Source organism: Xiphophorus couchianus, chromosome 11 (assembly GCF_001444195.1).
Source record: "Xiphophorus couchianus chromosome 11, X_couchianus-1.0, whole genome shotgun sequence".
Classification (NCBI taxonomy): Eukaryota; Metazoa; Chordata; class Actinopteri; order Cyprinodontiformes; family Poeciliidae; genus Xiphophorus; species Xiphophorus couchianus.
This window is the reverse complement of record NC_040238.1, coordinates 26,325,767-26,349,936: the sequence shown is the minus strand read 5'-3', so window position 1 is coordinate 26,349,936 and position 24,170 is coordinate 26,325,767. Positions and strand designations below refer to the sequence as shown.

Below are 24,170 nucleotides of genomic sequence, written 5' to 3'. Positions count from 1 at the left end.
TTAGGTTACCCATGCTACTTTAGCTTACCTATACTGCTTTAGCTTACCCATGCTATTTTAGCTTACCTATGCTACTTTAGGTTACCTATACTGCTTGAGCTTACCCATGCTACTTTAGCTTACCAAAGCTATGTTAGCTTACCTATGCTACTTTAGCTTACCTATGCTGCTTTAGCTTACCAATGCTACGTTGGCTTAGCTATGCTACTTTAGCTTACCTATGCTACATTGGCTTAGCTATGCTACTTTAGCTTACCTATGCTACTTTAGCTTACCAATGCTATGTTGGCTTACCTATACTGCTTTAGCTCACCTGAAGCATTTCTGTCTTTCTGACTCCCAGTCCGTGGGAGTTTTTATTACTCGTCTCTGGTTTTGACTGGAATCAAGATGAAGTATAGAGTGTACTGCAAGTACAGGCATGGTGGCGCTAATTGGTATGATTTGGCTGATTGCAAATCTCTTTGCCTTTTGATGGGTTTTGAGTAGAAAAACAACTGCCACTGTTACAGTATAGTAATAAACAGCTGTGAAGCATGAGATTGATTAGAAGTGTAAATAAAGGGCAAAAAACATCAAGAACAATTATTTGTGGTGTCACCAGACATATGTGCCCATGGAAGCTTGTTTTTAATAGGATAGATTTTATCTTGATAGGAACAGCAAATAAAACATTTTAAAAAATGGTAATGGAATATGTTGTATAGGGGGAAAAATCTTTCTAAAGTGTCAGGTGGATTGTAGAGGAAAAAAGTCTGGTCTGTAGCTTTAAGTCCCTGCAGATCTGTGGTTCAGCAGGTGAATAAAATCACAGAGGGGATGTTTAAAAAGTAATGGCCTGTATGAGAGAAAATCCCCATGCAGGCGCAAATACAGCCAGGCTCAATAAAAACCTGATGAATGTGTCTCTGAGCCTCCTGGAACTGGATGTATAGAGGCAGACTGGAGGCGGGGAGGCAGGAAAACAGGAAGAAGAGTGTGGAAGTGGGTCATGTTGCAGCTCTTACAGAGCAAGCTGCCTTTCACTACATTCAGAATTAGCGTTGTTCCTTCATCGCGCCCTGCTGTTCCCAAGGGCCGGACGGAGAAACGCAGCAAATTCTCCCAGGACAGCTGTTTTCCGTCTTCCACATGGGGATTCCTGATTGTCCTCTTCGGTGTGCGAGGATTATAAATTATTAAATTATTAAATATTTTCTGTTTTCAAAAATCCCTGCAGCATATCCAAGCCACGGACATGAAGAAAGAAAAGGGAATCTGCAGCAATAAAGGCACATTTCTGCCAATTTTCTGCACTCATTCCCTGCTCCTCAGCCTCCATCTACTGGTTAAGGCCGTCTCCCTCTTTCCGTGTTCTGAGTTGTTGCCATGGAGATTGGTTGCCAGGTTTTTGAGAGGAAGGCTGAATGGTTAATGTGGAGGTGGGGCATTTGGAGCCCTCCAGATGGTTAAAAAAGAAGTCTTTCTCCAGGGGCCTCCCCTTCACGGAGAAAGACTCTATTATTTAGTACTCACCCCCTCAACCGTCGATCCAGGAGCCGCATTTATGACCTGGCATTCAACAGTGAGGGATTATGGGAAGTGTGCCTGGAGAGACGCTGGATCTTCCTCATAATCTCTGCTTGACATCTCTGCTCAGCAACTGATCCGATTAACCGAGAAGTAGGAACTACAAAGTTCACCCATGACCAATTAATCGGACGTGGAGAATGATTTTATTTTATTGAAGCACTTGCAAAAATATGAACATTTTTGCAAGTTTCTTTTTAGGTCGTTAGCATGGTTAAAAATGAATGCAGCAGTTTGTGTAAAGAATATAATTTAATTCGAAGCGCTCATATTTAATTAACAAGCATGTAGCGTTATATTTTCTACGCCGATAATTTTTCAGTCGTCCTATCATGATTCCAAACCTGTTTAGGACAAATGTTAACTTTAATAAAGTCATAGGCTAAATATTTTCAAATTCAATCACAGTTACTATTTTTAAATATTTAATATTTCAAACATAATTTCTTTTCCTTGCTTGAATATATTTAGTCCGGTGAAGGTGACCAAAAATAGGTTCAAATGCAAAGTGAGCTCAGACATGAATACCAACACTGACCCCTAGTGGCAGGTTTCTGTAATTGCTACGCGTGTTTTTCTGCTGCTGCTCCAGTGGCGTTCAAAGTCAGTTTACAAGCGTCGGTATCCTGCATGTTTAAGCTATTATACTGGCTCAACACACCTGAAGCTAATGATGATTAATTAGCGGGATTCTGTGGAACTAAAACCGAGAGGACCGGAGCTGGACTCCCATGCTAAGTGTTAAAAACAAGGTAGGTGAAGTTTTCCTCTTTGGGTTTGACGTTGAAGTTGTAGTGTCCGATGCGGTTCCTTTGACAGTAAAACAGGCAGACGAATCCCACAATGAAGCAGAGACACACACCGACTCCAAGACAGGAGAAGCCGACTATGTGGATGGTGTTGAGCTTCTCCTCCAGGGACTCTGAAATAATGTTTACATCGACATAATTCAATGAAAGGTACACCGCCGTTTTAGGGCACGTCATAGATAGAAAAAAGGAATAATGTTCACCAAAAAACCTTTTAGATTCATTTCAGAAGTTTTCCAGTACAAAAATTAAAAATTTCTGTTTCAAAAGTCTTTTTTTACTTTTAAAACTCAGAAATGTCCAGTTGTTGGGTTTTTTTTTCTCACAGGCTTTTGACTTTAGGTGCTCAGAAATGTTCCAGGTTTTTTTTTTCTAGAAAATGTTTGACATTAATTTTAAAAATCCAGAGTTTTGTGTCAAATATTTACTACCTTTGTCTTTCTGTTATGGGCCCAATACATCGCTGTAGAAAAGGGAACTAGCAGCATGATTTCACACTGAAAAATTAAAAGATTTACTCTAAGCATGTTAAACTACAAGTGGATTGTTCTACAGCGAGAAAAGATACATTTATTTTAAGCTTTCCTGCGCAGCTCTATCAGAGGTAACAATATATGGTGGCTGTTTAACGTATCAACATAGCTTACAGTGTTTTATTGAATAGACCATAAAAAAAGCATTCACCTTCACTTAATCTAAGTATAGGCCCAGATGATCCAACACTTGTTCCAATCGTGTTTCCAGTCCGAGCTGTTCTTTGAAAACAGTCCTACAAGAAAGCATGAAATTATGGCATGCTCTTCGAATACCCCATATTCTGCTTCATGGCATGCTTCCGTCCAAGCCAGCGGTGATTAGTCTTAAGTTGGGCCTGTATCTTATGAAAGACTGCATCTTATGAAAGTAAATCAGTAGGCGGCACTCACTGGAATGCAGGTATTGGATCCAACCTGGACGCAGATCTGGACCTTGCAGTGCAGGTAGATCACATTCAGGTTAACAAAGGAGAAGATCTGCACTGACACCAGCGAGGTGGTGGAGTTGCCGTTCATCAACACTTTGGTGAAATCGTTCAGAGGACAGCTGTGGAGACGCGGAGCAAAGAGAGATCCATAAACTTCCTGTGACTTGGCTTCACAGGAATGATTTTCACCTGGATATTTGATCTGGACTATATGGTTTAGTTACCTTGCAACATGAACACTCATTAAAAATTAGGTTGTCGATTGTAACCCGGTTTTCTGTTGCTCATTTACACACCTAGTCCCTGGGTAAATGGTGAGCGAGCCACTGATCAGTGATTCTGGGAAAAGGCAAGTTTTAGGCTTATGAAAGCCTCTTTTCATAAAATAAGAACATGTTTTAAAACATTAGTTCTTTTATGATTTTTTGATTTTTTTCTCTTTGCAGAATGGACGGGTGGCAGTGTGCTTGGTTGTGTGTGAGGTGGCAGAAAAATAGTCTCGCCCAGTGTGCAATTAAAACTAGAACTACCATCGTGTGTGCGGTGGACAACTGCAAATGCCAACATTTTGTTAATTTTACATTTAATATCAAAGGGATTCCTGGAATTGAGACCTTTTTTCTTTGTCTTTTTTACTGTCAATGGGGTAAAATGGATGTAATGGAACTGCCCCATACATTAAGCAATTTAAAAACACAACCTTGTGGACATGCAACAAGTAGGAGTTTGCCTAATAGTTGCTTTTATAGTTTAGAGTTTTAAAAACACTGATTTGCTTTTGGATAAAATAACCAAACACTTAAGTCAAATCTAACTTAGGTATTTGGATAAAATGTCATATTATATAGAACTCCAGTCCTCAAGGGCCGCTGTCCTGCAGTTTTTAGATGTGGCACAGGTACAAAACACTGGAAAGAAATGGCTTAATTACCTCCTCCTTGTCTAGATAAGTTCTCCAGAGCCTTGCTAATGACCTAATTATTCTGTTCAGGTGTGGTGCAGCAGAGGCACATCTAAAAGTTGCAGGGCAGTGGCCCCCCAGGACTGGAGTTTGACACCCCTGATATAGAACATAAACTGTAATAATAGAGGTAAATAAAGGTAGCATTGGTACTTAGAGAGGGAAAGAGTAGATGTTCTCCAACATGGGGATGGAGCAGTGATTGTGCAGCAGCACACCTGTTCTCCAGGAAGGTGTAGCTGTTGGGGTCGGCCGGGTTCTGGGTGGGAGTGGTCCAGCATTTGTTGATGACCACTTTCATTTGGTCCGAGGTGCTGTTCAGGCTGACCTCCATCACCACGGCCTGCCCTGGGGACAGGCTGTAGTTGTGGGGCAAAGGTGCGGTACCGTTCATCAGCTGCACCGCCACCTGGAACGATCCCAGACCCGTGATCACGTCTTTGATCATGTTATACCTGGAGACAAATGGGAGAAACGCAGCTGGAATAATTTCACTTCTTATTGCAAGCAGTGCAGTTATTTGTAAAAGTTTAACACTTTGAGAGATGACTTGATGCTATTGTTTGTCAAAAGAGAAATAAAATAAGTTTGCACATATTTAAATGAGTGAGCTAAGTTGAACACAAAATCTGAAACGGGAGGAATAAGTTTAACCCACACACTATCCGAGTAGTGAGAAATGTATTTGTTTTCCGTTTGTAAAAAACTAAACAAAAAAACACTTTTTTTGCAATTAAATTAAAAGCCATTAGCCACTTTTGAGCAAATTTTCAAATAAGACATTGAACCTCAAGAGGGCGCTGTTGGCAATATTGTTGAACATGACCTACAGACCCAGACAACATAAATCTCACAGTCTACAACCTTTCATGGTTGAGACTTTCAGGCAAGAATCAGTTAAGAAGCAGTGGGTTTTTTGTCATAATAAACATCTTTTTAATTCTTCCAAGTAGTGCTTTGGCAACAGTGCGTATATAAAATTAAATTACAGTTTATAAAACTGTTCAAATAAAATATTTTATTATATTACATTTTATACAGTTTATATAAAAGTGTGTACTTTTATATAAACAGTCATTCAATAAATCAGAATGTGTTCTGATGAGGCTTGTTTGTCAGATTTAAAGTATCCTGTGAAAATCAAATGTAAGCAGATATTAAATATACTTTTCATTAAGCCCACATCACTGCATTACATTATTGTTCAGATGTAATATTCTAATTTTAAATGTTGTGTTTCCATTAGCTGTAAGCAGAAAATTATGATCAACAGAAATAAATGCTTGAAAACATCATGTGTGGAATTAATCTGTTTCACTTTGTGAAATTAGTTATTCAAATAAACATCTTAAAATTCTCATTTATGAATATGAATGCATATATTTCATGTCAACAAGCAGTAAAGTTGTCTCTTAGACTAAAAAGACTTGCTATGTATTACTATCTATTACACCAATGGTGCAATAGATGCCACCAGTCGTGGTAATAGATACCATATATCTATTATGTCTCTGTTGTTATTGAGAGAACAGAGACTTTTGCCATATCTGTGATTTTTAGTTAGCTTGGAAGCTAGTAACACATAGAAGACAATGAGGACAGCTAACTGGATTATTGGAGTGTCCCTACTACTCTCTCTCCAGGTTATGTTTCAGAGCTCCTTCACAAGAGGTCGCTGAACATCATCAGCGATGTAACAATCTCATTGATGGTACAAGATGTTATTTTATATATTTAATCTAAATTATTCCATGAGTCGCTGTTTTCCTCCTAATCTGGTAAGAAATGTTGGCTCATTTTATTGACACTATACAATGAAATGACAAAAAACTCTGGGTAGTTTTAGTAGAGCAACCATGACTTTAAGATTAATCATACCCCATGGAGCCAAAGTCTGCAGAAATCAGCATGCTCGTCATGTAGGAACACATGATGGGGACTTCCAGCCTGATTCTTGGAACCTCTACTGCGCCACCTTCGGCTGTGTACGGATCCATGCCGTTGAACAACTTCACAGATGCTGTGTACATAGTTTCATTCTGGAAAGAAAATGAAAGACAACAGAAGGGTCGCCCTTGGAGTTCGTGCATTCTGGTTTACGAGAATGATGAAAATGACCATCACCAACCAAGTGTTCAGGTACTGAGACTTACATGCACAAGCCTGGTGTCACACTCGTTCCACGCCACAGTCATCTGAACGTGGGAGGCATTACCTCCATTGACTCCACACTCCGACATGCCCAAGTACAGAGCACCCTCTGGGATTTTTGCACTCACCAGAAAAGCTTTTGCAAGAGTGACAGTAATGGCAGCCACTCTGCAGTGGACTGAAAGGGCTCCTGACAAAGAGGAATCAGTGGCTGATCTTAGAGCCGAAGATGGGGTTGTAGAAGTGATGCTCGGGGTAGTGGTTGTTGTTGGGACAACAGAAGACACTACTTGGCTAGAAGAAGTTGTTGAGTGTGTAGTATTGATCTCAGAGTCAGTAATGGTTGTTGTTCTGGGAGCAGCAGTCGTTATCAGATTAGTAGAAAGGATCATTGGGATGGAAGTAGTTCTTAAGGTGTTGGTCAGAGCTGCAGAGTGGCTTGTCGGAACATTAATGACCAGTGTTGGTGAGTTATTGCTTGTTTGAGTAGTACTGGTAATTACAGGGGCAATGTAGAGTGTTGCTGAAGTAGCGGTAGTTGGTGGGATATTATTATTATTAGCTGTAGCTGTAGGGATGGCAAATCTAAAGGGAGGACCATTTGCACTGGTTGCCAATACAGGATTAGTAGTTTTAGAGCTGTTGGTAGCTTGAGCAAAAGTTGGGACAGGTGGAGTAGGACTTATTGTAGAAACTTCTGGTGCTGATATTGTGTCCACGGTACCATTCGCTGCACGGGACATGATGCATTCATGAGGAAAAATAAAGATATCCACATGAATATCAGTAAACAATATGCGTTAACTTTCCCACTAATGCTCTACCTTGACATTTGCGTCCAGGTCTTTCTGGGTTGTTGTCTATAAATCCATCAAGGCAGATGCAAGTGTAGGAGGCCCATGTGTTTGTGCATATAGCCCACTGAGAGCAATCATTTTCTCCTGAGGCGCATTCGTCAAAATCTGTTGAAAAAAAGAGTCACTCATGACCTGTCATTTTTATGCAAATGACATTGTAGACTCATAAAGTATCACCTTTTGTACATCAATCAAATTGTACATGAATTAAAATAAATATCTAGTTGTGGGAGATAAGAAGATGCTGTTGATCTAATGTACGTGCTTTATATGTTCTAAAATAGTTTCCTCTTGCTCTTTTGGTTGCTCTCATAGCGGGTTTCCACATCTCATGTTCTCTATCTCATGCTGACCCTAACTTCTGTTCCTCCCAAATGTTAGTCCAACTACAGTCATATTCAATAAATTAGAATATGCGTTCAAGTGAGACTAAAAATAGCTATTGAAAATCACCTTTAACCTTTCATTAAGCTCACATACGTACATTTCTATTGGTCTGATCTAATATTCAAATTTAAAATGACATATTTTCATCGACTAAGGGCAAAATCACCATAATTAATGGAAATAAAAGATTTCAAACATCCATTTGTGTGTAATTGAGTCTGTTTAAGGTAGTATTGCAAAGTAAGATATACCATTGATGCTTGTGCTGTTTCCATCCACAGTGAATTGGGAGCTGTTCATCAGGGACTGCACCAGCGCTGAGGACACATTACCCACGGCTTGTCCTGGACTTGGGTTGAAGATTATGGAGAAGTCCACCACCACGCTACCCAGGTAAAAGCTTTGGATCTCAATCCTCACCTGACCTGAATCCACCATAGCTTTGATCTCTGGAGGCAGAGACTTGTAGATCTGTTGGTAAAAGGTTTGCATTTCAAAGATGATGCTTCACAGTGTGTACTTTTCATCGTAGGTTCCCTTTTAGAGAGCAAAATCTCAAACAAGAATGCTTAATTGAGCAAATGAATAATATACTGAGCTCAGTGGCTGGCAACCAACCAGTAGCTTTGCCAGAAAAACACCTTTATTTGTTGTGATTGCGCTGGTGAGATCACAAAGGGGCAAAATGAGACAAATATTCAACTCATGAGAACTTTCATTGAGCCAAAGGCCTCATAATAAGTACGTGAACAGTGATCATGTTTATGCATACCTGGCCTGTGTTGTAGCAACAAGAAATAAGATGTGGGTGTGGTTTGTAAAACCCAAGATCTTAATAATCAACAGGTCTGAAATGTTCTTTGCCTCCAGTAACCTGCTCCAAAAATGAACACCTTCAAAGACAACCAAGGACCATAGCTGTACACAAGCTGAGACTTAAGCATAATAACAGAAATGTTTTGCCCACATTTGTAATGTGCAAATCTGATAAGGGATATACTGCATACTCATGTTCGAAGATGGCATTTTGTCATGGCATTCTTCTGTTAACACACCTACCTCCTGTGTAAAAGTCTCTGTGAGGTTTTTGTAGGCCTGGCTGCTGCTGTTGCTCAGGTCTTGGTTGAACTTGATGTTTGTGAGTCGTGTTGTTGCATCAAGAGTCTGAGCATCTGCAAAGAAAAACCTTGTTTGGCAACATAAACCATCTAACCCCAGGCCTTCAGGTTAAAACCCATCCAAACTTTATGTAAGACATGAAGGCGAACTAGTGATGTACTCAATTTTCTCAAAAAGAACATTGTGATAGGTTGAACTATTCTTAAAGTTTCATGCTGCTACTTGTATTCACACAATAATAACAATGTAACACTTGATCCCATGACGACAATTATTACTTTGAATGCATGGACCGAAGTCTCCAGTGGGTTTCAGTGAGCAAAAATGACTTTGTACTAAAGCGCTGCAATATTTCATTCTTACCCGTTTTGACCATCATGTGAAGAGCAGATCCTTGCCCTCCACAAGCACAAGGTGTCACAGTGACATTGTAGAGCACCCCAGGCTGAAGTCCATTCAGCTCTATCATAGTCCTGTTGGTTTCCCAGCGCTCAGGGACCTCTGATGTCTTGCTCAGAGTGATCCAGAAAGTCTGGTTGCTTTGAACCTGGGTTGACCACTGGACAGACATGGACGTTCCAGTGACATTAGCAGACCATAAGCCACTGATTCTAGGAGGTCCTGGTAGGGTGTTTAATGAAAGAGAGTAGTGTAATTTGTCATGACACATTGTTAAAATAAACGGCTGTAGTTACTTTTGCTTTTGCATAGCATCACAGGTTTGTACACGTTTTTACAGTCTAAGTTAAGCACTTGAGTATATTTATTTCATTCAATGTCAGAATAATAAATCCAACACTATTTGCGTTGATATCATTTCCAGATGTTGGTTTCTCATATACAGTAATTATCAGTACTGCACTTTTAGAAATAGTGTTATGACAAATTGGTGTTTATGTTTTAGTTGTTCTTATGTGTTCCTCTCCAGTCATGGGTTTATTCAAAAGGTATCACCATATTCAGTTATTATTGCCAATAATAACTATGTTTGTAGTTTCTTTTGAGACTTATTTCAGCGTCCCATTTAGTCTCTTTCCCTCAGATTTACTCCTTTCTCCCTGCCACAGCTGTTCCTCATTTCATCAGATTAGTGATTTGCGTTCCTGTGTCCTTTTCCATCAAAATGTTTTGGTATATCATTGTCAACAAAGGGGAAGAACACTAGCAATAATGTTGGCATAAGATTACACCAAACTCCATTGGACATATGATTAGGGCTAAAGACTATTGTAGCTGATGTAAAAACTTACTTTACTCATCTACTGTATAAAGAGTAAACCTGCTGTGACATTGTTACTTATGTTTCCACTCATGTTGATGTATCCAAAGGCTTATTTTGTGAAGGCATAGCCATAAAAAAATAAATTTTTTAATAAACATAATTTCTATGTTGTACATGTGCTGCTTTTAACGCAGCTACATTTTTGCATGGGTCATGTATATTGGGATAAATTATGTTAAATTTACATTGTGCTGCTGTGTAAAGATACAGATACTTCAACTGTGATGCCACAATAATCATCCGTGCAAGTTCAATGAGCTAAACACATTTTAGAAAAGCTTATAAACAGGCAGAAGTATGCAGAAAATAAGTCCAAATTCACTCCTTCTCAGAAGTTCCAAGCATTTAGAATGCTGAGGTGAGTGAACCGTCATAAGTGTAGACAGGGCATTCACTTAGCATCGCATAACATGAAGTAACATTATTACCCAGGACATTTGCTGGGTTAAAATTTTGCAGCCATGCAATACATGGAAATACAAAGGAGGAGCATTATTTACTTAGTTACATATCTTCATATGCCATTGAAACATAAGGCATACACGCAGTAGTGTGACATGAAGCGCTGTCGTACCTGTCAGGGTGATAATAGATCTGTCAATAGACCTAGAATTAAAACCTCTAAACCACATTCTCACAACCCCTAGATAGTGTCACCATCTAAAAAGAAATGTCTTCTTCACTGTAACCACTGGTAACCAGATGTACTGGCTGAGCCAGTTTGCCTTAGAGGTCTCTTGTCTTTCTGTCTTCAAATTAACCACAAAGCTGCGTTGTAATTGTGTAGGATTTTTAGGTGTTTTTCCCCCCTTTTTCAAAAAAAAAAAGAAGCCCCACTGCATATCTCAGCTTGCATAACTTATACTCAGTTATAGGCTAACACGTTCTCTCGTTCACTGTGGTTGTTACTTATTGGAACCCATTTTAAAATAGTAAAGTCCTTCTTTTTACCAGTGTTATGTGAGCTGTGGAGTTGAAACGTGTCAGAATTTTTTTCAAATGGTGGTATGAAGCAATCCAATCGAAACTCGATTTACTTATTAAGCCAGTAAGACTTACTTGCGTCTGTACGCAATCTGCCATTTCTAAGATGACTAATGATTAATATGCAGAAACTTCGTAATAGAATGCAAACATTTTGTGACATCAACATGTGATATTTATGGTGAACAATTCAGATTAAAAGCAAATCTCTACAAATGAAAAAAATAGTAATGATAAAAAACGTGTAGCCATCTGGTTGCATATGTCTGCACACCCTGAAACTAATTTGCTGGAGCACCTTTTGATTCATTTTCAGCATTTGGTCTTTGGCAAGAGTTGATAAGCATGGCACATCTTGACTTGATATTATTTGGCCACTCTACAGTCAAAATGACTTCCAAATATAGCAGATTACATGGACGTCTCTTGTCTGTCATGGTCTTTTGGTCCAAAAAAAAAAAACAAAACAGACAATACTAGAATGATGGGAACAGGACACAGAGTCAGAGAATGAGAACCAGAGAATCCAGCCAAGAACAACAACAAAAAATAAATGGGAGGTTAAATATTGAGGCACAGGTGAGAAATGACAAAGGAACTAACAGCAGTGAAAGGGAGAAAGCAGGAAAACTGAGGGAGGGGAATTAACACAAAGGAAACTGAACTACATTAAAAAGGAACCACAAACTAAGAGGAAAACACTAATCTAATGCAAAATCCAAAACCACAAAGAACAAAGCATAAGAATAAACTAAGAGGCACTTTCTAACAATAATGAACACAAAGTTTACTGAATATGGCAAGACATTTAGAACATAGATGAACAAGGAAAATGATTTTTTTTAAAAACACAAACCCAGACAGCCCTCCTCAGATAAACGTTTCTGTCAAATTCAGTTTTGAACTCTGGCTCACTATATAAAAACTTATGAATAATTATTCCTTTGTTGATTTAGATGCATATTTGGCTTCAACATGACAAAAAAAATTAGTCCCTGATCTGTATCTTCAGCTCTCTATTCCACACCTGAAGGTTTGGGTCAAAACTGACTTTTACAGTGATTATTATTTTTGTCCAAATTAACAAAAGCCCCAATTCCACGAATGAGACATAACGACTCATCATGACTCTCCTACCACTACATTTTGCTGTGACAGGGCATTCTTTTTGTAAACAGCAATATATAACAATGTACTTCAAATAATTTAAAGACACCAAATAATTTTATTTTCATTGGTGGGGTTGGTTTCAGTTTGGTAGTGATTGTGAAAAGTTATTCCATAGATTATCCTGACGCTGGTATGGATAGTTTTAGAAACATAAGGTCTCATTTATTGCAACCTCACCAAACTCAGAAATGTAACTAATGAACAAAAATTAGGCATAATTCAGTAACTGCCTAGATTATTTGGCATCTGAGGAGCATTCTGCATGCAATCTTCCAGCAAAATCTGCATTTTTGTTTTTTCTATTCGGAACAGCAGATGCTAACTTTTCTTTTAGGTTCTAGTTTTCTGAAGCAACTTGGGACGAAAGGTCAGAATTTCTTACGACATGGAGCCGCTGATAGAGCTGAGGCAGCAGCCTGGCTCATGCTGGTAGCCGGCGCTGAGCTTCTCCCCAGTGAGGCGTGTGATGAATTATAAGTGACGGGACTTGTGTTAGTCAGAGCTGTAGTCCCACCGGTTCCGAGCGGGACGGAGCCATCGCCTGAAGGGTCCCGTGTGCTGCTGAGCGTCCAGGAAAAGGTTGTGTTCACCACTGGGGGCATGGCGGTGGTCCCCACCCCGGTGCCACCTGGGAGCAAAAAATAAGAAGAGCGCGTTGAATCAAAGCTTCTGAAGAAAACCTTGCGTGGGCATTGATGTGCCTTCGTGCATTTATTTTTTGTTGTTGTTGTTTCAAAGATGACTCACAACAGAGAAACACAGAAGAGGTCATGGTGAAAATATTAGAAATCTGGACAGTTTTCGTTGTGTTTACTTTGCCTCATGCTGTGATGTATTTTTGTAGCATAGGATGCATGTTGTTGATGTGTTTTTGTGGCCTTTATTTGATTCGCACTGAAGTATTTTCCATTAGTCATTGCTTCTGTTTTACTGTCACTGCGAGGGATAAGCTTTTACTCTTTGTTTGTCTTTCTTTAATATGTCTGTAGTTGTTCTCTACATACATAGCCTTGCAAAAGTATTCATATCCCTTGTACTTTTTCATATTTTTTTCAAATTGCTGTCAAAACCTTTAGTTTAACTTGGATTTTTTTGGATAGTGCATAACTCTGATGAGGAAAAAAAAAATGCTGCGTTGATAACTTTTATTTGGTTTCCAAATTAAAAGCTGAGAAGCATGGTGTACATTTGTGTTCAGCACTTCAAAGTCAATACTTTATAGAAGCAGCTTTTGTTTCTGTTACAGCTGCAGGTCTCTACACTGAAAAAAAAATATATTTTTTTTTTAACCATCTTTTAAACATACTCAGCTAATTTTATGAGTTTTGCTACAATAGATTTCAAAATTATTCAAATGAGAATTGTAGCTCGAGCAAATAGAATAAAATTAGCTGTGGCATATTAGAGTATCTTTTTAAGTTGGTTTAAAGAAAAAACATTTTTCAGTGTACCAGCTCTGAACATCAGCTCTGAACATCTACAGATTGACATTATTTCCCACTTAGCTTTGTGATAGCCATCAGTTTACGAAAAGTTATTTTAAATTCTTGACTCAGATTCTCTGTTAGATTTAGATCTGGACTTTGACTGGTCCCTTCTAACTCATGAACATGCTTTCATCTAAGCCAATCTGTTGCTCTGTTTGTATGTTTAGGATGGTCGTCCTGCTGGAAGGTGATATTGTGCCCCGGACTTAGTCCTTTACAGCCTCTAAAAGGTTTTCTTCCAGGACAAAACAGATGATCCAACTTAAAAGACAAATATTTAATTTGTTACAAGTAATCAAATTAAGTTTATCCAAGTAAATATATTACATTTATTAAGTTTGACGGATTGTATTTAGGGGTAAAATAACGTAACAATATAAAAAGTGAATGCTGCATCTTTTAGATTCATATCTGGATTTATTTCCCTTCTACGTCATGATTATGCACTACATCGTGTTAGTCTATCACATGAAATCCTATTGAGATACATTAACGCTAGTGTAACAAAAGGTGAAAAATTGCAATGGGGTATGAATTACTTTGCATGTCAGAGAGTTATGAAAGAGATATAAGTTATAAATGTACCTTATGCATATCATAGCATGTAGTTTTGGCTGAAAAAAGTGCAGATTATGTTTTGGGACGTTTGTAAACTGTTACTTTGAAACCAGTTTCCACTTTGCTCTGTATTTAACTTTACTACCCGTCTATAGAACAGCATTACCAGGTGTTGGTTCTGTTCTGGTGCTTTCTTGCACGTTTCAGTTGTTTTCCTGTTCCAACACGTTTAATTGAAATGAATCAGTTGCCTCCACAGCATGTCTTCAGGTTCTACCAAAGCATATTAGCTGCAGGCAGTTAGTTTCCTTCTTACACATTTACATCAACTCACGTCTTCGTATGTTTTATAGTTCTGCTGTCTGGATTTCTGTTGGACTGTTTAGACCAGGGGTCAGCAGCCATTTTAGTGACAACAGCGTTTCTTGCTAATTTCTCTCCTTTAAAAAATAATTTAGCTTAATATTTAATTACTTATAAAATGTGTTACAGAACCAGAGTTGAGCTTCCATTTTAACAATAAAAATTTGACTTCTAAAATACGCAGATCCACCAGATTTCCACAAAGCACCTGCCTAAATTTGCTGTTTAGATCTTGTTCCTGTCATATAAAACTCCTTATTTGTCTGTTTATGATCACATCAATTCAAGATCCAAGTGAAACAATGTTGAGTCTTTTTGTTTTAGATTGACATTGCAATAAATAAATAAATAAAACAGAAACTGGATTTCTTATTGTAGGTGCAATCAGTTGTGGAGCTTCTATGCAGATATAGAACCAAACCACATAGAAAAACTGCTACACGTCTGCTTTCATTAAAATTCACATAAAAACTCTGCTCAGTTCCAAATATGAGCCCCTGTGGTGGGCCCAAAAACCCACTGCAGCTCTGACGCCGCAGGTTGCAGACCCACGATTTGATTATGATTCAGTCTGCAATAACATTCCTTTATTTGATTCTTCTTCCAGCCTCCTGTCAATGAGTCTACACTTACAGCCTGACAAGTTTACCTCTATCAGTGTTTATTAAAAACCAGGAGAAAATGAAACAGCCAAATAGCCATGAGTGTCAAACAGAAACTTTGGAGTAAAACTGTTAACTGATGCAATATTTTGAGTGCTGTTTGGGACTTTCCTATGTTTGATGCTGGAAAGTCCCCTGTTACATTTATACAATATTGTCATTTCAAAACAGAAAGTTATTTATAGAGGGAAAAAAACTAGTTCAGGTAAAATAAAACTAGTTTAACCCTCTCCGATCAGATGTCACTGCATCAAAATGCAACATAGGTTTTAAACTTGTAAGATAACTTGATATCTTTCAGCATTATTCCACTAAGTCTTTGTGGAAGGTGTAACAAATTGCTCCAGTCTGCAAAAGATATATTCATATTTCCCTGATTGAGCATATACAGCACGCTGCAAAGGTATACACTCACAACAATCTGTGCATTTTTAGGATAGTGAGTTTCGACAGGGAGGAAACACAAAAAAAAAATGGAAAAAGTCTTGGATCCACTTGTTTTCGCTCTTCCCTGAGGAAACACAACCAGCTGAAAGACTTTTGTGGAATGGCTCGACCAGCTTTGCACATCTAGAAGCAAGAATATTTTTTGCAAATTCGTCATTACAAAATAGATCAAGCTCAGGCAGATTGGATGAAGAGCATCTGTGAAGAGAGGTTTTCTTCAAATATTTCGACAGATTCTCTACTAGATTTATATATAATGCTGCCAGTTCTACATTTTGGCTGTTTGGATGCTGTGTGAATTTGGCGTAAACATAAAACTTTGGGCTAATCTGATCAGAGCACCTTCTTCCACCAACGCTGTATCCCGTATGACTTGTGCCAAGCTGCAGACCAGCTCTATTGTATTTTTGTTTTTTGATGGTTTTTTTTGGCCACTTGTTTTTGGCCCAATTTTTGTTCAAAACATTCGTAGTTATAATTAGGCCTGTCACATTAACACATTTTGCTGGATGATGAATTGTCCCAGTAATTATCCTGATACATGATAATGTTGCTGTTTTGAGACTTTTTTTCAAGTAAGGTATTGATAATGGTATAATAATTCCAGTTTGCTCTCTCAAAGACCAGGAACTGGGAGCTGGGAGACATTTTAAATATCCAAAATAAAATGCAACAAGTGAAATACAAACCTGACACAACCAAAAGCATAAATAAATTAGATTATTATGAAGTCTCTGTAACCAAAATGTCCCTACAAAAAATATTAATATAAAAATTATTGAGCTTGTTTTAATCTATCCTGTGATTAACTGATTAATTGATTAATTGCTTATCGTGACAGGCTTAGTTGTAGGGCTGGACAATAAATCAATAACAATATATATATTGCAATAGACGTGATCAATATCAATAGAGCTGATTGAATATTCAATACTCAATCTATAGAATATTGACTGGACCGCACAGCATTCTGGGAGATGTAGCCAGAGAAAAGGCTTTAGCTGCTCAAGTGCTCACAGCGAGTAAGACACGTTGGGTGACATCAACTAACTCACTAAACTATTTGGTTACCTAGCAACAACCTGTTGAGTAACTTGTGCAGTAGCAGTTTCCGGTTTTGCCACTGTGCCTCAAAACTGCTTTAAAAAAAACCAACGGGGTGGAGTGGAAACTGTGGATAAAACAGGACAGGGACGGCAGAATTACAGATATTTGAAATACAAAAAAAAAGCTAATAATTATCAATATGGACTAATATTATATGATATGATATGATATGATATCGTGATAGGTTTTTGAGCCATATCCATTTTGTCCTTCCTGTGACAAAATCTGAAAAAAATCATTTCACAGTATAAATGATTACTGCATATCATTTCCACACAGTCCTACCTGTACAGTTCACTCCAGGGTCGTCGGGGTCACCATCCAAATATTCTTGTTGGCTGACGCACCGGTAAGAGCCCAGCGTGTTGCTGCAGTGTGTCTGAGTAGAGCACCGATGGAGAGCAGGGTGCACACACTCATCCACATCTGCCATGGGGAGAGGGAGCAGACGAGGGGGGCAGTTTAAAGCTCTCAGAAATACAGAAATATAGTGTTAAAAAGCGAAATGACAAATCAAAGAATGCAGTTATCAGAGTTAATCACAACGTTCGACTTAGGCCGGCTTCATATGTCATCCTTGAGTCTTTAATTCAAAGGCTAAGTCATGCTGATGCATCTAAAAATAAAGTCTGTTGTTACACTAAGCTGAAGTGGTGATTTAAAACGAGCCGTGCAGAGGAGAAAAGTCGTTATCTTTAATAGAATCTTAGAGCGCACGATGGCGACCCGTTTCATGTCTTTTTGTGAAAATGCAGCAAATGTGATTTATGATTAATATCAGAGCGCGCTTGCGTGTGCCTGTGCTGTGTGTGCGTGGGCTTGTGTGTGTGTGTGTTTGCGCACGCAGTCGCTCTGGTGTTATTTTCCGCTATTGCAGGAAACATCCCACAGAAGACTGTCGCTCAAACAGAAGTGGTGGGAGAAAGGAAACCGTGGTGCGGCTGAGTCATTTTTTCCTGAACACCGTGTTCTTTGCCTCATGAATCATTCTCAAAACTCGGCGAGAATGTCATTTCTCTGTAGGAAGAAAAAGAAAGAAAGAAAAAGAAACCGCCTCAAGTATCTTTGCAGAGAGATCAGTGCCGCCGAGTCACTTCACCTCGCACCGTTACAGATGACACCTCCGGTATGTGTTTAAGAAGAAGGTGCAGCTTCGATGAAGCGCTGTGCAGCGATAGAGGCGAGTTGCTCCGGATGAGCAGAGATGTGGACACTCTGTAGGGATGGACAGGCCGAGAGCTCAGATAGAAGATGGAAACCTCAGAGTCCAGAGCGCCGGTGATCTTTGAAGAGAAATGAACAAAATGCATTATTAGATCAGAAGATAAAATATTTCCAATATAATTAATCACAATTTAAAGATCATCCATGTATTAAAGCTGCAGTGAGTAACATTTATTTAATATATATATATATAATGTCTATCACTATAAGAGAGGAAGAATCTAATGGGGAGGAGATGGGTGGGCAGCAGGCACACAGGCGGATTGACAGCGCTAAGACCCTCCTCCTGGCGCTGATTGGTTGTTTCCAGTTAGAAGGCGGAGGAGCTTGATTTATTTATATATATTTTTTAAAACAGGTTATCTGTCTGATGTCATACTGTGTCACGACAAAGTGACAGTTTCAACTTTTTTGTAAAAAAATATTTTTTTGTAAAAGTTCCGTACTTTAAAAAAGATGGAAAGGTTTGGCTAGCCTTACAGTGCCTTGCAAAGTATGCATTCCCTCTGAACAGAATTTACTGTATTTTATTTAAATTTTACATAAAGCAAAACACAAAGTCCATCTTTAAATGTAACTGAGAATCTGCAACAATTCCTGAGAATTGCTGTTTTCAGACACACTCCATCCACAGATGCTAAAAGAATGGGTAACAATGTTAGTCACCATGTGAAATGGATCCAGTCCATGTTTTAGTGCATACCACAACATTCATTTTTACTTGGTGTTTCATTTCAGCTGAATTAACAGCTATTTTTTTATTTACATTGGTCAGATAAAATCCTAACAACATTCACTGGAAGATGGTGGTTGTAATGTGACAAAGTTTGGATACATCCAATGGAATTTTTTTTTTTTTTTTTTGCAAGACACTGTATATACTGTATCACTCGTATTCCTGGCAGGAATGGTTTAATAAAATTAGGAGCAGTGTTACCATTGCTTGTAATAATCTGGTGAGATTCAAAAGCCCATTTTCCTTGGACAACAGTTGCTGGTAATCCATCTTCACTGTCACCGTTGTGTTCCAGAAGCTTCCTTGAAACCCCACTTCCTGTTCTGCTCCTAAAAGAACAGTTCAGATGATCAATTTCAGCGAACCTGAATAATTTTTAAAAAAAAGTTCCCGAATTTGTGTTGGTCGGGAAAATGTATTAATTAATATAAAGACAATCCTGCAGAAGCAACTGCTGACATCTGTAATCTACAAGTCAACCCTTTAACCCACAAACCTCAGTTTGCTGAAGGCATGTTGAAGTGAGAGTGGGCTGAGTTTCCACCAGAATGATGTCAGAGACCACTGGGGTCACACAGCGGGCAGTTGTTTAAGGTTGTTGCTGCTAAAGTTGGTGTTTCCAATTCGGCTGTGTTCAGATAAATAAAAGCTTTAAACTAATAAAATCATGTTTATTTTCTACCAGGATTGGGTTCTGGGAAAGTACATATGGAATATTACTGTTTTTTTCAGATCCTTGCCAGTACACGGGCAAAAAAAGTAAAAATATTTGTTCTTCCAGATTTTATTGTCTATACAGTTTTCCCATGTTTATATCATTCCTCCCTTCCTTCTTTTTTCATTGTTTCTTCCTTTTTTTTTTCTTTGAGTCCTTTTTTCATTTTGTTTAAGGTTTCTTTCTTTCCATCCTTTGTTGTGTTCTTCTCGTTCGTATTTTACTGTTACCTTACCTTTTTTATTTCTTACTTCCTTTCTTCTTAGGGTCCCTTTTTTATGTCCTTCTGCCCTTTCTCTCCATATTTCTTTCCGCTCTTCTTTGGGTTTCTATTTTGTTTTGTCTTCTTGCCTTCCTCTCTCAGCTTTACAGCTGACATATTTAAAGCCTTGTCATTAATTCACAGAGTATGAAAAAGTGAGACTTTTCAAGAGGAAATTTGGGGAAACAAAATGACTTCAGTTATAAAACCATATAACACTATTGATAAAGATTTAGATAAAGATTATTGTTGCCGACAATATACTTTAACTAACAGTTTATTTAGGCTGTCTTGTTAGATCACATTACTTAGACTCATCTCTGCTACTTGTGGCTTCACTTGAACTTAAAACTCTTTAAAGAAGAAAATAAAAAAACGTAATTTTAATAAAACCCCGGTCGCGTTAACACACAGAGCCCACCATCTCTACCGTTTTTAATAACAGCACAAACAGGAGGAGCACTAACTTGTCGGATCGCTGCAGAGAAACCGGCCACATCTCTGGCAGCATTTCTGCCAGCCTGGACAGTCCAAATCAAACTCGCAGTCCACAAAACTGGGAGACGGTCCATCTGCAGTTGGACAGGATCCTGGCTTGGCGGCAAACTCATCACTCCTGTTTACAGCTTCATTCAAAGGAAAATAACACGTTACAGGCCGCATATTAGCGGCAAGTTATTTGTAGATCTGCACTTTCTGCTCGCCCATCTGGTGTCTTGCACACAGTACCACACACTGAAAGGGCAGCCTGACTGCAGAGCCGGCTCACGGAGCAGGATACCACATCATCAGATTCATCAGACAGACAGAAGGATTTACCCTTTTTAAAAGCAGATAAAGCCCTTAGACACCTCTAAAGCTCCAACCAAAATCTGGATTTTCACCAGAGAGTACTTACACAGGGAACAGTAGCGACCAACTTGCTCATAGCCGTCGCAGCATCTCGTCACCTGCTCCTTTACTGTCTTATACTCGATCTGATGCATCATCTTGTAAAGGGTGACGGTACACGTCGTCCAGAGAAGCCAGCCGCCGCAAGGCCTCGTCACGGTGTAAGGGAACGGATGAATTACCAAGAAACTCACATTTCTGCTCTGATTCCGGATACACAGGTGGTAGCCGGAGGGATATAAGTTATTTCCTGCCAATGAAACGACATTTGCTTTAATGCGTCTGTTCATAGTCACTGAACTAATGTCTTTTGTCAGTTTTGTTGGGCCAAGTTAATCTGTGTAGCGCATTGCCGCAACAAGCCAGTTCAAAGTGCTTTACACCAAGCAAACAATAACCACTTACGAAACAAGCAATAAAGTACATTTTATCAAATGTCCTCATGAAAAAAATGTCTATCGAATATATTGCTCAGTGTCCCAGCTATTCGAAAATAGGTGTGTTTTTAGCTTTGATTTAAAGGATCTTAGTGTTTCAGCAGTTTTGCAGTTTTCTAAAAGTTTGCTCCAGATTGGAGAAGCATAAAAAACCGACCGCTGCTGTGTTTGGTTCTGGTTTGCTGCGGATGCAGAGCCTACCTTCCTCCGCGGCACTTTGTCCCGAACAGAGAGCCAGCAGGGCCCCGGACGCCCAGATCGAGAGGATCCAGCTCATCTTTCACAGCTCAGAATCTCCAGCGTTCAGCTGCCACATAGTGCATGTTTGACTTTGAGACGACGCCGGCTCACTGCTCAGGGGCGAGTCCCTCTGTGGCCCTGTCTTCCTCCACCCTTCGTTACAGCATCACGTCCCCACGGCGAAGGGGTAAATGTGAAATGCTGGATAACAACGCTTCAGAAATCCATTCGTGGATGAGATTAAAATATTAGTGCTTATTAGAAAATACAGTATGATTCTGATTTATTTATTTATTCACACTCACACAAAGAGTAGGGTTTCTGAAGAAGCTATTGAAGGTTTATCAAGGCAGCCTGGGTATATCCAGTTTATACATTTTATATTTTTTTGATAGTAAAAAAACAGCACATCATTCATTCCTCTTACATGCAATTTACAGAATAAATTATGTTAGCTCTGATCAATCAGTGACAGGTTCTACAAGTAATCTCAGGTATATGAACAAGCAATTTAGTCTTTAAATGTTGTTTTTTTTTAAAAGATAGATTGCAACAACCTGTTGAATGGTTCCACATAGAAAGGAAAATAATTCACAGAGTAAAACTGGATTGGCTATTTTCTCTTTTTAATATAAGTTAAAGAAGTTGTCCATTTACTTATTGTTGGAGAGTACAAGTAAACATGTTTACTGTACAAGAAAGAGAGAGATGTTCGATAGGAGGAGTTAAAGGCCCTAATGAGTCAGTTTGCATTCAGGTAACCATGGAAGTGCTTGCTATGCTGCTGGCATTAACAGCCAGTTGTGTCAACCATTAATGTCATGTAAGGAGGAGGGAGAACTTCCCTGCCATTTGATGTCCTCTTCAGGCCCCTGTGGCTGCAAAAAAGAAGAAGAAGAAGAAGAAACATGGCTATTAATGTTTTCATAGTTTAAATGGGACATCTCTTCAGGTCTGATGTCACAAGATTTCTGTTGGCTCACTACACATGAAGGCCTCGTTATTTAATGCAATCATTTCACTGTAATGAGGCGTTAAAATGACCCTGATTAAAACTTAGGCTACTTGAGTCATTAAGCAGTAATTACTGGGTACATGGCGACTTGCTGGTGTCCCACAATGCAACCCGGCTCAACAGAATTCCCTATCCACGCACGCATTCATATCGCAAATCAACAATAATCGCTACAGTATATTGAGGATGTGCATTTGCTAAAAGCAGACATCGTAGGCAATTTTAAAGTTTTCATCTTCAGTGCTGCACCTGATCTTAGCTGATGATGTACTGTAGCAAAATCAGCTTTCCAGGAAGAGGCCTGCAGACCTGGCAACACGTCCCTACAGGGTGAAACTACTGACACAACCACAGGGCTGCACTATAATCACCTGGCTCCTTTTATTTGCAGGTCTAATTAGTTTCTTTGGGGTTAGCAGCAGACATGTCATTGCATGAACATTACACAGGAGCTTCCACACTCCTGATTAAATGCTTGATATTTGTGATGTAAATAATTAGGCCATGCCAACCTTTTCCACGTGTATGGTATATGCAATGTGCATGCATGCCAAAACATTGACTTTACTGTCCTAAAGCAACTTTGATAGGAAGTTAAATGGCCAATGTTGAGGTCATTGGCCATTTGGAAGACCCATTCGCAATCCGCTGGGTTTCCTTATATATATATATATATATATATATATAAGGAAACCCAGCGGTATATAACGGTATATAACTCAGTATATAACTTGAATATATATATATATATATATATATATATATATATATATATAAGGAAACCCAGCGGTATATAACGGTATATAACTCAGTATATAACTTGAATATATATATATATATATATATATATATATATATACACTGCTCAAAAAAATAAAGGGAACACTCAAATAACACCTCCTAGATCTGAATGAAAGAAATATTCTCATTGAATACTTTGTTCTGTACAAAGTTCCATTTGCACAACAACAGGTGAAATTGATTGTCAATCAGTGTTGCTTCCTAAGTGGACAGCTTGATTTCACAGAAGTTTGATGTACTTGGAGTTATATTGTGTTGTTTAAGTGTTCCCTTAATTCTTTTGAGCAGTATATTATATTAACTAACTTGAATAATGAACTGAAGTACATGCACTGTCGGATAAATAAGATCAATTGAAATGTATGTGTGATTGAAAGCTATACTTTGGGTTCATCAGACCACAGAATATGTCTCCAAAAATAAAGTTCTGTGTTCCTGTGTTAGCAAACTTCAATCTGGCTATTTTATGTTTGTTTTGGAGAAGTGAATTCCTCCTTGCTGGCTGGCCTTTCAACCCACTTTGACACAAGACACATTTCACATTTCAGCCTGCATCTTCACAAGACAATCCAGTTAGAGACAGTAATCATTCTGGATGCACACTTCTCAATTTGAAGACATTAAGAAATAATTGACATTCTTTCTAAAATCATCGTGGCATTTAGCAAATAGAAAACATTTTGGCAATTATATCTTGTAAATTGTGTGAGGGATCACTAGGTATATATCACCTTTTAGAGCCCCTGTTTCTTAATCCAGCATGTCAACAAACCTGCAACAGTTTATGTTATCAGCAGCTAACTTACTTCTCCTGTCAGTCTAACAGGTTTAACTTCTGTTAACTTCCTACAGGCTGTCGTAAAATAACGGTCTAAAAACGAACAACTTGAACTTCAGAGCAAAAAACATGGCATATCTCTTTAAATTAGCCCCACTGTGAGGTCCTCCGTTGAACCCGCCTTCTGTCACTTA

General features: G+C 38.7%; 1 protein-coding gene across 2 annotated transcripts; it reads right to left on the bottom strand.

The window, feature by feature from the left end:
• Positions 1 to 1,699: 1,699 nt before the first annotated feature.
• umodl1 (uromodulin-like 1) lies at positions 1,700 to 24,140 on the bottom strand. Of its 2 annotated transcripts, XM_028030694.1 has the most exons (19): positions 23,930 to 24,140; positions 21,688 to 22,260; positions 21,344 to 21,583; positions 20,713 to 20,955; positions 20,282 to 20,440; positions 19,039 to 19,166; positions 17,977 to 18,160; positions 17,163 to 17,303; positions 12,636 to 12,881; positions 9,181 to 9,438; positions 8,758 to 8,870; positions 7,950 to 8,169; positions 7,279 to 7,416; positions 6,457 to 7,184; positions 6,182 to 6,342; positions 4,522 to 4,758; positions 3,305 to 3,461; positions 3,063 to 3,147; positions 1,700 to 2,491 (listed from the first exon to the last, which is right to left on the bottom strand). In XM_028030694.1, the coding sequence occupies exons 3-19, from the start codon at positions 21,417 to 21,419 to the stop codon at positions 2,304 to 2,306; spliced, it is 3,462 nt and encodes a 1,153-aa protein (XP_027886495.1). In that variant the 5' UTR covers positions 21,420 to 21,583; positions 21,688 to 22,260; positions 23,930 to 24,140; the 3' UTR covers positions 1,700 to 2,303. The 2 variants fall into 2 exon arrangements, with proteins under 2 accessions (XP_027886495.1, XP_027886496.1); XM_028030695.1 differs by lacking the exons at positions 21,688 to 22,260; positions 23,930 to 24,140 and having other exon boundaries at positions 21,344 to 21,678.
• Between the last annotated feature and the right edge of the window lie 30 nt (positions 24,141 to 24,170).